Source organism: Pseudorasbora parva, chromosome 8 (genome assembly GCF_024679245.1).
Source record: "Pseudorasbora parva isolate DD20220531a chromosome 8, ASM2467924v1, whole genome shotgun sequence".
NCBI lineage: Eukaryota > Metazoa > Chordata > Actinopteri > Cypriniformes > Gobionidae > Pseudorasbora > Pseudorasbora parva.
In genome coordinates, this window is record NC_090179.1 from 29327775 (window position 1) to 29341484 (window position 13710).

General features: G+C 37.8%; 2 protein-coding genes across 3 annotated transcripts in view; both read left to right on the top strand.

Moving 5' to 3' along the window:
• Positions 1-8043, top strand: part of usp32 (ubiquitin specific peptidase 32) — a 67638-nt gene extending 59595 nt beyond the window's left edge. For both annotated transcript variants that reach the window (XM_067450687.1, XM_067450688.1), the window contains exons 25-34: positions 54-165; positions 280-476; positions 664-848; positions 1235-1321; positions 1410-1530; positions 2081-2272; positions 3874-4126; positions 4206-4627; positions 4717-4809; positions 5828-8043. In XM_067450687.1, the coding sequence (XP_067306788.1) occupies positions 54-165; positions 280-476; positions 664-848; positions 1235-1321; positions 1410-1530; positions 2081-2272; positions 3874-4126; positions 4206-4627; positions 4717-4809; positions 5828-6001 (1836 nt within the window). In that variant the 3' untranslated portion in view covers positions 6002-8043. The remainder of the gene's footprint in view (positions 1-53; positions 166-279; positions 477-663; positions 849-1234; positions 1322-1409; positions 1531-2080; positions 2273-3873; positions 4127-4205; positions 4628-4716; positions 4810-5827) is intronic.
• Positions 8044-8142: 99 nt separating this feature from the next.
• On the top strand, positions 8143-13569 carry si:ch211-167j9.5 (fibroblast growth factor receptor homolog 1). Its single transcript, XM_067450689.1, has 12 exons — positions 8143-8681; positions 8784-8882; positions 9102-9195; positions 10004-10205; positions 10391-10529; positions 10662-10760; positions 11422-11582; positions 11943-12080; positions 12151-12262; positions 12342-12441; positions 12941-13040; positions 13126-13569. The coding sequence occupies exons 2-12, from the start codon at positions 8804-8806 to the stop codon at positions 13174-13176; spliced, it is 1275 nt and encodes a 424-aa protein (XP_067306790.1). The 5' UTR covers positions 8143-8681; positions 8784-8803; the 3' UTR covers positions 13177-13569.
• The last annotated feature ends 141 nt before the right edge of the window (positions 13570-13710 follow it).

Genomic DNA, 13710 nt, shown 5'->3' on the forward strand with positions numbered 1-13710 from the left:
TGTTGTTACAATTCAAGTGGGCTGGCTTTTAAATAAATGTTTCTCTGATCTAGAACTTTCCTCAGGACAACCAGAAGGTGCGGCACTCTGTGAACTGCTTCCTCTGTGCATTTGAAATCCCTGTGCCTGGCTCGCCCACGTCAGTCACCTCTCCAGTGCAAACAGGTTACAAGGATTGATTTATTTTTTTCTCTCTGTCCTTAAAAAAAGACGGTTTGCTTTATCATGGGCACCCTTTTTTTGCCATTGACCCATGTTTAATTTTTTTTAATTTTTTAGAAAAAACTCCTACAGCCAACGGGACAGCAGGAAACAATCACATTGGAAAGTCTGGCCTGATTCCCAATGGCATGCCCAGCACAGTGGTCCCCTGTACACCCGAGATGCCCCTCGCCAATGGTATCCCTAATGGCCATGCTGTGCTGGTACAAGACAGCCCCTTCATTGGCTACATCATTGCCATGCACAGAAAGATGGTGAGCATTCACTTCATATTCACTGTTGGTCTAAAACTGTTAGTTTACCCAAAAATGAAAAATTTGTCAATTAATATTAATAACCCTCATGTCGTTCCAAACGAACTAGCCCTTAAACGAACTTTTATGAACTAGCCCTTTAACATGATGGTCATAAACATCCTAACTGTCCGGTCTTTCTCTTCAGATGCGGACGGAACTGTATTTCCTATCCTCTCAGAAGAACAGGCCCAGTCTTTTTGGTATGCCACTTATTGTGCCATGCACTGTGCACACGAGTAAGAAGGACCTGTATGATGCCGTGTGGATCCAGGTGTCCCGACTTGCCAGCCCTCTTCCCCCACAGGAAGCTAGCAATCATGCTCAAGACTGGTTAGTGGCGATCACAGCGATCATGTTGATAATTAGTTTGGATGTTTTGTTTTTTTTTGGTCCAAATTTTGAAGTTTATTCATGTCAGACCTAGTAAAATGCATTTATATTTTAAAATTTTCAAACCTAATACAAATTAATGTATATGACTGTATCATAACAACTGATTAATTTAACAATTGGCCATTAGTGACCGAGAAAATGGTGTAGAATGTTAAATATTTTTTATTCATTTTACATTTTACAATTTTTTTGAAAATCTTACAATTTTATATATGTCTGTTTTGATATAATAAAAATCCAAGATTTTCAGATATTTTTGGATCCTGTGTACATCTGCAATAGCGTTAATTTAATCTGTTATGCGACATGTCATGCTCTCTTAGTGATGACAGTATGGGCTACCAGTACCCCTTCACTCTACGGGTGGTGCAGAAAGATGGCAATTCCTGTGCCTGGTGTCCCTGGTACAGGTAAGGCATTTGAGTTCAGTGATTGCACATATCTAGCACTGCAGTGTGGGTTTCGCATGACTGACAAGGGTTGATGTGACTTTGCCAGGTTCTGCAGGGGCTGCACAGTGGACTGTAATGAAGATAGGGCATCTTTGGGGAATGCCTACATTGCTGTAGACTGGGACCCCACTGCCCTACACCTTCGCTACCAGACCTCACAGGAAAGAGTAAGTGCTTTAAAATATTTTAAAGGCCATAAAAGCAGCATATTCAGTACTTCGGTCAGTGATTTGTTGCTGTGTAACAACTAGTCTCTGTACTGATGCAGCACTGCAGGACAGCTCTTTTTACATCACAGATGAGAAGTTCATTAAAATCATATTGTATGATTAATTGTTTTCTGAGTCTGCTGCCTCTGTTTTACCTCAAGCAAGAGCTCCTGATAAGCCATGACCTGCTATAATTATTTACTACTTGCAAAAGACACTTTCTGAATGCATACGATACTGAATGCATAAGCTAGATGGCAAAATGAAATCCCATGGTTTTTGCACCACTTTTATGGTGCATTACAGGCCAGAACTGACTTTTTTTTTACTTGCAGTGAGTCCGAAAATTTTTTTTAATTGTGCATTAAAAATAAATGCATTCAATTTTAACTACATTCTGGATATATATTTTTTTAGTAAGTCCAGAGTTCTTAGTGCTTTTGAGTAGCTATATCATTAGGTTACTGTGTCTGTCAAGGAATTAATTGCTCATGTTTATGTGGAGCAGATAGTGGAAGAGCACCCCAGTGTTGAGCAGAGTCGGCGTGCTCAGGCAGAGCCTATCAGTCTGGACAGCTGTCTCAAAGCCTTCACCAGTGAAGAAGAGTTAGGGGAGGATGAGCTTTATTACTGCTCCAAGTGTAAGACCCACCGTCTTGCCACCAAGAAGCTGGACCTCTGGAGGCTGCCCCCTGTACTGGTCAGAAAACCAAATAATTCCTGTTCCTCTTTCTCTGAAATATATAAATTGTAAAGTGTGCCCTTGTAGCCCATTTGATCAGATAAAAAAAACAATTCCCCATTTTTATTCAATAAAATATATTTACTGGTATACACATACACACAGACGCACATACATACACCGATCAGGCAAAATTTATTATGTATAAATATTGTGTTGGTCCCCCTTTTGCTGCCAAAACAGCCCTGACCATCATGGCATGGACTCTACTAGACCCCTGAAGGTGTTCTGTGGTATCTGGCACCAAGATGTTAGCAGCAGATCTTTTAAGTCCTGTAGGTTGCAAGGTGGGGCCTCCATGGATCTGGCTTGTTTGTTTAGCACATCCCACAAATTCTTGATTGGATTGAGATCTGGGGAATTTGGAGACCAAGTCAACACCTCAAACACATTGTTGTGCTCCTCAAAATAGTCCTGAACCATTTTTGCTTTGTGGCAGGGTGCATTATCCTGCTGAAAGAGGCCACAGGCACCAGAGAATACCGTTTCCATAAAAGAGTATACATGGTCTGCAACAATGCTTAGGTAGGTGGTACTTGTTAAAGTAACATCCACATGAATAGCAGGACCCAAGGTTTCCCAGCAGAACATTGCCCAAAGCATCACACTGCCTTCATGGGCTTGCCTTCTTCCCATAGTGCATCCTGGTGCAATGGGTTTCCCAGGTAAGTAAATCTGGCCATCCACATGATGTAAAAGAAAATTGAATTTATCGGACCAGGCCACATTCTTCCATTGCTTTGTGATCCAGTTCTGATGCTCACGGTACCACTGTTGGCACTTTTGGCAGTAGACAGGGGTCAGCATGGGCACCCTGACTGGTCTGAGGCTATGAAGCCCCATACGCAACAAACTGTGATGCACTGTGTATTCTTACACCTTTCTATCAGAACCAGCATTAACTTCTTGAGTAATTTGAGCTACAGGAGATTTTCTGTTTGATCGTACCACACGGGGCAGTCTTCACTCCCCGCGTGCATCAATGAGCCTTAGCTGCGCATAACCCTGTCGCCAGTTCACCACTGTGGACCACTTTTGATAGATACGGACCACTGCAGACCGGGAACACCAAAGAGCTGTTTTGGAGATACTCTGACGCAGTCGTCAAGCCATCACAATTTGGCCCTTGTCAAACTTACTCAAATCCTTACACTTGCCCATTTCTCCTGCTTCCCGATAGCTGTATGTGTTTGTGTGTATGTATGTATTTATATATATATATATATATATATATATATATATATATATATATATATATACATACATACATACATACATACATACATACATACATACATACATACATACATACATACATACATACATACATACATACATACACACACACACACACACACACACACACACACACACACACACACACACACACACACACACACACACACACACACACACACACATACATACATATTAGAATATATTAGAATAAATAAATACAAAATTTTTAGCTAAATTTAACATTTTATAAATTAAAACTTTTTGCAAGTTACCCTTTGTAATAAGTAGTTTCAACATATTTTTTCTATTATCTATTTCAGATTGTTCATTTGAAACGCTTCCAGTTTGTCAATGGTCGGTGGATTAAGTCTCAGAAGATTGTGAAGTTTCCACGTGAAAGCTTTGACCCCAGTGCGTTCTTGGCCCCACGGGAGGTAACTCAGAGCATGGGCAGCTTGCAGAGCCTCCAAAGCGAAAGCCTGGTAGAGGAGCTCCAGAGGCTGGAGAGAGGAGACTCCTCTGTGTCCTCCGTCTCCACTACTACTGTGGCTAGTCCTCCCACCTCTGGCAGAGGTCTGTCTCTCTTCTCTATTTGCAGACCTTTTAAATTAACACTACGTAAGATCCACTAACCACTGCACTGTTGTTTCAGGCACCCCGTGCTCCATCAGGAGGGTGGGCAGCCCACTGAGCAGAAACAGCAGCCCTGGCAGTAGCCCCAAAACTACAGGGCGAAAACAGGGGCGTCTGCGTCTCCCCCAGCTGGGCAGTAGGCATCGACTTTGCAACAGCAAAGAAAACCTGGATGCCTTTAGCAACAGCAAGGAGAGTGAGTCCGAGCCAGAGCAGGGCACAGTGACGGACAGAGAAAATCAGATGCAGTCTGATGCAAATGTGCAAGACACCTGGTCACTGGACGCCTCAAGCAACGACTGTGATGTCATCACGGTGAATGGACTGGGACAAGACAGCAATCAGAGTAATGGACACTCGGAGATCAGCACAGAACTGGACACCCCTCACCAAAGAAATGACATCGGCCTGGAGCCCCTGTACAATTTATATGCAATCTCAGTAAGTGATTCTTGTCTACATGTTTCATTGTGTCATGATTCCTTTTGTAAAAAGCCTCTCTGACACCTTAATTATTGTTTTTCTTTAAGTGCCATTCAGGAATAATGGGAGGGGGGCACTATGTGACTTATGCTAAAAACCTCAATGAAAAGTGGTACTGTTACAATGACAGCAGCTGCAAGGTAAGATCTCAACTCTGTTTATTATTTGATATCTCAAATATTTCCATTATTTGACACTCTTACTGCACAGAGTATATGTTTCTGCAAGGGTGGAAAATTCTTGGAAAATTCTCTTCAACGAAGTATAGATGTCAAAAGTACCGGTACTTCAGTGTTGATACTAAAATAAAGAAATTGGGCGCTACAGTCTGCAGTATCTGTCATGGCAATTGCCTGCTGAATTTGGTATCATCTGGCAGGTGCTTTGAATTGAATTAAATCAAATGTATTTAATTTAAATAAATCTTATTGTAATGCTATTTAAAAATTAAAGCTACACTGTTTAACTTTTTTAGTTTATTCTTAGCTAAACACAATTAGTTATTTCAAAAATATATGTGCTCATTAATGTATATTTACTTCTTTCAAGTAATAAAGTATTCTCGTAAGTTTATAATATGCCATTGAAAATACATACGGGTGAGGGGTTTGAATGCTGGGCGCCATGTTGCCCCTCCATCTTGACAGTATATTAGCCAAAGAGGGACATACCCATAAATCCAAGCTTCGCCTTTCGTGTTTTAACACTCGATGGCACCGTGACGAATGTGAAGAGGGGGATTGCCATGTTAATCTTGGACTAAATCGGCCACCGTAGGAGTTAAAACAAAATCAGAATTGAGAGGAAAAGAAACTAATATTCACTGGATGGTCAAATACCTTTTCACCACTAGATGGGGGAAAATATCACACAGTGTAGCTTTAAATAAATGAAAATATTGTGTTCAATACAAGTCCTTTTTTTTATCAAAAATGGATTTATATTCCTGAAATTTCTCTTGCTTTGGTGTTGACTTCTGAAAAATAAAATACATTTCAATGTAAAATAAAAAAGTGTTCAATGTAAAAATGTGGTATCAACATGGAAATTAACTTTCCTGAAATTCCTCTTGCATTGGTGTCGGCTACTGAAAGTGTGACAGCACTGAAAACATATTGTGCAATACTTAAAACAAACTATTTCTCGTCGTCTCTTCAGGAAGTTAACTCGGATGAGATTGACACAGATTCAGCTTACATCCTGTTCTATGAGCAACAGGGAGTGGACTACTCGCAGTTTCTGCCAAAAACAGAGGGCAAAAAGATGGCAGACACCACTAGCATGGACGAAGACTTTGAATCTGACTACAAGAAGTACTGTGTACTGCAGTGATGCCATGCTCTTCCACATTAAAGACACTAGGGGGGTCTGTCAGTATGCCAGTGCAATGAGGACTGAAACGGCAGAGCCGCCCCAGAGGACCATCATTTGTGAAAGCACAAAATATCAGCTAGCCGTCAGGCACAACACCGCCGCTGACTGTGCTTTCAGAATAGAGGTACCTGACACTTCAGATACACGAGGGAGAGGGCGAATGAGTGAATCACAGAGAACTGTAGCGATCATGTGATTGTTGCCAAGCAAACAAATAACTGTTAGCCAATCCCTTGATAATCACCTTTACCAAACAGGCAAAACTGCTCTTTTACATGCCAACAAAGGTGAATTCAAAAGTCACTTAACAAGAGCTTATGCTTCTGTAGTGCTACATGTCTGAATGCTAACGGACAAAACAGATTCTTTTGATTAGGAAGCTGATGGCGAAGATGGTGTTGGTATGAATTATAGAGCCCCAAAGGTTTCTCTAAACAATTTGGTTGGCTTAGTTTTGTCATAGTTGATTTTTTTTTCCTACGGTAAATTCCATACACTACCTCACATCTTTTGCAATTTATTGGCCAGCTGTTCATAGAAAACTAATGACAGTATTATATCATCTGAGGGCAGATTCACTTTACAAAAAAGTTAATTTTACAGAAAATGTTCTTCCACTTAATAGAATATCCTCCCACTCCCTGCTGCCAAATTTATATATATGCTATTTTTGTTTTGGTTTTATTTAAGTTTTGAATCTTAAGCGGGTTATCTTTTTAGAAGAAAAAAAATGTTTATTTTGTTTTTTCCTTTTTAATTTTTGTATACATTTATTTTTATCAATGTGATATTTTTTTCTCTCTTTTTTTTAAATGCAGTAGTTCACTTTGCCTAAACACATTCGCTTACAGCTCTATTCTTAGCAGTCTGTTAAATCCTGTCCTCTCAACAATAGCACTGCTTTTTACATGCTTTCCTGTTAGCACTGTATTCTTTTGCTTTACAAAAAACTGTCGACCGCAGAGACTAAAAACGGCAACCAGATACATATCTGATTAATGTTTTCTCACGTGTCCAAGCCAAAGTGATCTACTGGTCATGTACTTCATTTGTGGGAAGCATTGAATACTGTTAGACAAGAGCAAGTAAGGTCTGTTGTGTGAACAGTATTAGCACGAAAGAATATTTCACAACCCTTGCTTTTAGAGAACAGCATTCTCACTAAACTGCTGAACGTTCTGGGCGTCTGTGTCGGAGGGTATTAGTAGCATTTCTTTAATGACTCTTAAAAAGACAGCCCACCTTAATTACCACTGTGAAATGATGAATGGAATATTGAATGGCTCTTATTTTTCAGCAACTCATCCACTGATTGAGCTCCTCCTGTGAGGGGACGTTAAACCTTTGGAAATCATCGGGAATCGTTTGCCCGCACCCATTTTGCTGCTGTACTTTTCAGATTTCCTTGGATATTCTAAATGTTAGCTATCAAAGAAAGGTTTATCCCTGTCAGAAAAAGGTGTATTACTGTAATGATTAATCGTCATAATGAGAAATATATGGACTGTAAACCGTTTTTAGTCATTTTAAAGAAAAATAGATATCCAACATCCAAAATCAAATGATATCACTCTTCTTAAATGAAAATTGGCTGTTTGATGAATTGCAATTACAGTAACTACAAACATGCTTTAAGCATTCGCTCTTTTTTTTTTTTTTTTTTTTTTTTTTGATACAGGGATAATTTATTAAAATGGCAAAATGATATCTTTTCAAGTAGTGCAATCAACTACTGATGTGTGTCTTTGTCTATGTCGTTAGTCCTAATTTTGTTAAATTAATTTTGATGAACTGTTAGAGATGTATTAATTTAATGAACTTTATTTTGTAAAGTGTTGTTTAAAGAATAAAATTGACATTGCACTGACAAATGTACATAAATGTTTTGTAAATACGCCAATGAAAATGAACTGTACAAATGTACTTGTAGTTGTATATGGAGTGATGATGTTGATCTGTAACAATTATTCGAGAAACAAATTAAATGCAGCCAAATGCGAGTTTTTCACTTCTGTGTTTATTGAACATGCAAATGATGCGAGGTGTTTCCTTCAACAGCAAAGAGGAAACCACACACCTCCCTCTTTTGGGCTCTATAGCGTCCAGTGCCATCAGTCAGACCTACTTCCTTGAATTCAAGCCGCATTTGACATTTAAACTAACCTTTTTATAGGACCCTTCCACCCAACTTGACAGAATATTTTCCTCTAGATTATTTCCCTTGAATGAAATATACAAATTAAGTAAATGAGAATCACCTCAAAACCTTTGAGAACTTTGTGGGTCGCACATGGTTTCACTTTTTTTTATATTTTGAGATGAGCATGCTATCGCCAGGAAGTGAGACGAAATGCACGCTGTGCTACTTATAGAACTCTGCTCTAAACCACAAGTGCTGAAGAATTGTGGCGTATTGTTCTGAACACCACCTTCAACTCGGTGGTCTTCATGCATGCTTTTATATTAGTGTTCTCGTGCAGAACACCTTTAGACAACGGTGTGCATATAGCATGATGAGTTCATCCTGGGGACCTGCTTTCTGGGTTTTTTTTTACAAGGTGACAAAACATTTATACATTTGCTTTGCAGGTCTTGCATTTGAACAAACGAGGAGACTTCGTCTGGTTAAACTTTAAAGGTATATAGTGTATAATATGATCAAACAGTAGTTTAAATTTAAATTTAAAGGGCTGTTAAACATAAAATGATAATGTTTGTCTTGCATCTTTTTCTCTTTTAGTTCTGAAATATATCTCTCAGATGATTTTTAAAAAAAAACGAGATGCTTTTGATTTCATTATGGAAACTGGCAATTCATCAGAATTAGGAAAACAGATGAGTACGTTTTTGTATAATAAAAAAGATGTGTGTGTATGTATGTATATATAATTGTAAACTAAATTAGATATTTTTCAGTTTAACTTTAATCGAAAGAGGTGAAAAATATTGTTGACATGCTTATAAATTTTTAATTTTAAATAAAACCCAAATAAATTATACTGCATGTCTATATGAAAACTGAATTATTTCACTTTTGATTTCATTTTTTTCCCTTTAGAAGACGGTCTTGATGTTGGACACATTGTTCTGATCGTCATCTATGCTGTTACCGTTTTCTTCATGATTACACTTGGATGCCTTTGCCTGAACAAGTATATTTTAACAGTTTTTTTTAATCAATGGCCCCCTATGATAAACTTTATATAATAATAATTGTTCATATTTATTTAAATATAGTATTCTTAAATTATGCTGTGAAATAAATTGATCGTTTCTAACATAAAAGTTAATATATGTGTGTATATATATATACAGTCAAACCAAAAATTATCCGGACACCAGATATAATGTTTTACTAGTGGTCGCAGGACACTATAGTTCATTTGTATAAGTGAGGATAGCAAAATTAAGTAAACTGACACATTAAACCAAAATAATTTTCATACAGTAGACTACCAGTTAAATTTAGGACCAAAATTAATCACAGTTTGACCTGACTATGTTTTGCTTAAGTGTTTTTTTATTTAATTGCTAATGTGACCTTTTACACCACAGACTGAACAAAATGAAGCATTGCTTGGTCATTGGTTGACTTACATTTTTATCATCAAATTTGTTTACATAAATTTAACAGCTTCAAGCATTGGTTGATTGTAATCATTACATACATATCAAAATGAATTTGTTCTGACAGTTTAATTCTGAGTTCTTGTCATATTGTATTAACATTTTCTAAACTATAGCGAATAAACTGATAATGTAAGGATGTTAAGGGTGTCTGAATACATTTTGGTTTGACTGTATATCTATATATATATAGAGAGAGAGAAAGATTTCTCAATGTTAAGGGGTCTCTTAATTTTTCCCAGAGCTGTATATATAATGTATGCATACATAGACACGTATATTTGTAAAATTTTGTTAGATGTGAATAATCGATTATTATAATTGATTTGACAGGTATCGGTCGATGAAGTTGATCATACGGGATCTGAGACAAGGGAGGTCGATTGTGATCCCCCGAGTTCCTTCCCAAGATTCTCTTCCTCCATCTCCCAATGTCCTGAATGTTCCTGAACTTCCAGAACATACTACAGAGAACCCATTACAGAGACGACAAACTAAATCCAGCTGCAGATTTCCCTGGAAGCCTCCATTACAGGTTCACTGCATTTTTTGTTTGTGTATATATATAACAAAAAAAAATTTTAAAATCTTGATTAAACATTTGTCAATGAGCTCTGCTCTGGAGAACTGGTAATATAAATCATTGGGCATCACAAGGATGAAATGCGATTGACTGACTTATAGTGCTCAAACAATGTAACATGAAGAATTGATCTTTAGGTTCCCAGGTTCACAAAAGCAGACCTGAACCTTATTCAGCTCATAAAGGCGGGTAGAGAAGGAGTCTTCTACAAAGGAAGGATAATTAGAGGCACTTGTAGAGGCCACTCACTGGTCACTTGCAAAATTGGAAAAGAAGGTAAAACTATATGCCAACTTATTTCAGTATATTTAAATGCATTTTAAATACAGGTTATAGTTTGTAGCAAAAATGTGTGAATATCTTAAATTATCCAGCTAATATTTAGATTAGATTTGCCTTCATTTGCAGGGATCACACCTAAGCAGATGGACAATGAGGTGTCTATTATGAGAAAGCTGGCATATCATAAAAATGTGATGCAGTTGTTAGACTGGAATACAGTGGACGGTAAGACATACAACAGTAAAATATAGACTAGATCTTGCTTTGACAGGGCGCTGCTAATGCGTTTCTTTGTGTTGCTTTGTGGTTGTTGGGGTGTTCTGGGTAGTTGCCTCTAAGTCTATGTTATTCTTGTCCAAAAATATGTTTCAAACCTTTCCTATAATGTTTGTTTCTCGGTTTCATTGTCCACCAGGGAAAAATTGTAAACGTCATCAGTTAGAAAACTAGAAAGCAGTGCAGGATGAGTCACATGTTGAAGTATAATACTTAGAATAAGGGTATATATACATTTGCTGTAGCAATATTTGTTAGTGCCTCCACTTGCAATATAACAAACGTTTCCTCTTCACTTCTGCTCTTATTCATTTATCATTCAAGAAAACTTGTCAAACTGTTACTAAAATAATGTAGTTGTGGTAACACTTTATTTTACAGTGTCAGTTACATATGTTACAATTTACGTACCATAGTAATAACAGTAAATTATGCATAATTACATGCAACTAACCCTCAACCAAATCCTAATCCTATCATAATCCTATAGTAAGTACATAATATTACTCAGTACTTAAATATATAATTACACTGTAACAATGGCATCTTAAAAAAAAGTGTAACCATAGTTGTTTCTATCATGTGACCAAAACTCTGTCTGTTTTCACAGCGCCATACATGCTGATCATGGAGTTCATAAGCTATGGAACCTTGCGCAATTTTGTACAGAAACATAAAGATGAACTGATCGCCGACCCTGAACTCCAGAGCCAGTTCACCATTGCATCTTACCACATCGCCCTGGCCATGGAGCACTTGCGCTCCAAAATGGTATCACAAGCTGGCACAAACATAATACAGCTGTTCTGTTATAGACCTTATGCGCCAGAGAAACAAGCGCACAACCGATTTAGTGGTAGCTCTGTATATTTCTATGGCATCGCTGGTGAAGTGGATTTACTTACTGTAGAGATAACAAAAGTTACCATGAGCATTTTAATGTTTGAAGCAGATGTCAAAATAAATATCAGTTGACCGGGGAGATTTTAAAACGAGCGGTTCATAAATCCGTAAGATCTTACCATCATGCTGTGGAAATACAAACCGGAAGACAGTGCTGAAAAGGGGCAGATAAGGTCTATACAATGAGGGTCTACGAATGACTTTGGATGTTTTCTGCATACCATTCAGGTGGTGCACTGTGACCTTGCCTTGAGGAACATTCTGGTGAGCCGATTCCCATGGGAGGTGAAGGTAGCAGAGTTCGGCCTGGCCCGGGACTTGACCCGCATGAGGAGCAGACGCAGCAGCAGGAAAAAACAACACAAGGTGAACTAATCTCACCTGTTCTTCACACATCTTCATTGACCATCTGATTGATATTAATGTGATCTCATAGGAACGTGTGCCCCTGCGTTGGTACCCTCCAGAGTATTTCCGGAACAACTACTACAGCTTTAAGGGAGATGTCTGGGCGTTTGGGATCGTGCTGTGGGAAATGCAGTCATTTGGTGAGAAATATCTGAGATGTTTGGTTGATTTATCAAATATTTTTAATCAATAACAAATATTGTTTTTTATATTTCATAGGCACCTTGCCATATCCAAATCTGAACACATCTGAGCAAGTGGTGTATAGTATCTGTTCTGGATATAAAAACACTGTCCCCAGTACCTGCCGTCCAGAAATGTGAGTGACCATCCTTTTTTGTCTTTTTTGATCATCGTAATTACTTACTGACTTACTGTTATGTATGAAAAGGCTTTCGCATATAAACATTAATCAACGCACACCGGTTGTGGTAAACGTAAGCTCAAACATGTTCGCTTGACATGCAAGAACCACTGAGGTTCATTCTCATGTTTTATGCAGCGCGTTTGAGCTTCCGCAAGAGGTTTGTTCTCTCATGTCAAGCAGGTTCGGTTGCTGATCAATGTTTATATATAAAAAAATACTAAATTCAATCTGTTCATCATATAAAGTGAACATGTGTCTTCAGAAATTTTGGACTAAACTCTCAATTTGCATTAGTTTAGAACTACATGAAGGCGCGTAATTAATGGCAGAATTAAAATTTTGGGCGAACTATGCCTTTAAAAAATCCATAGTAATGGTCTAGAGACAATGCCAATACTTTGAATATGGTGCTTTTGTGTTTTCAGTAATTCATTTTTATTTGACCATGTAGTGAACAGATCATGCAAGACTGCTGGTTGGATCCATACACAGCAAGACCTTCATTTACAGACATTGTCAGGATCCTGGAGAATATTGTGGAGAGTGATGGGGTGAGTCGAATTTGTCCTTGATCCTCTCTCCACTCTTTACCTTTATACTAGAGATGAGTGATAAAACATTAATGATGTGTTGCAGGATTATGTGGACGTTGACAACCAAAGGATCATGAATGCAGGAGAAAAGTGAATTGAAAAAACATAACGCATTGTAATACGCATCAAATAGCCTTTTTTAATACTACAAGAATTCTGTAGCAATTATTTTAGCATTGTTCTAATGTAACACCTAATGTTTTTAAGGATTGTAACAATTATTGTATTTAAGGATTTATTTCTATGTATGTATGCTGATCTAATTTACAGTCTATGATCAGTGCATACGGTGCATTTGAAGCAGGTGGATTATTACACAACTCTAATGAACAAATCACAGTATTTTTGCTGTTTCCATAGATAATTTTGAAAACATCTTGTTTTTTTGACAGACACAAAGTCAGTGTTTGTTGTCATAAACATGTTTTATTTTTATTGCAGTGTTGACTAATGTGTAGTTATGATAGTTTCAGTAACAATAAAATCTATTTTATCATAAAACTTTAGTTGTCATGGTCATTTTTTGTGAGGATTGTGTTCTACGGTTACGCTCCATGACCCAATGTGCAATCAGGAATCCGCCCACTTCGGGAATCAACCGAGCCGATGGACCAATCGAAAGACAAAG

Excerpts from the sequence above, each read along its gene's own strand:
- si:ch211-167j9.5 (XM_067450689.1), top strand. The coding sequence starts at position 8,804 with ATGATTTTTAAAAAAAAACGAGATGCTTTTGATTTCATTATGGAAACT. Across the intron at positions 11,583-11,942 it reads AGCACTTGCGCTCCAAAATG|GTGGTGCACTGTGACCTTGC; the intron begins GTATCACAAGCT and ends CATACCATTCAG. Across the intron at positions 12,081-12,150 it reads GCAGGAAAAAACAACACAAG|GAACGTGTGCCCCTGCGTTG; the intron begins GTGAACTAATCT and ends GTGATCTCATAG.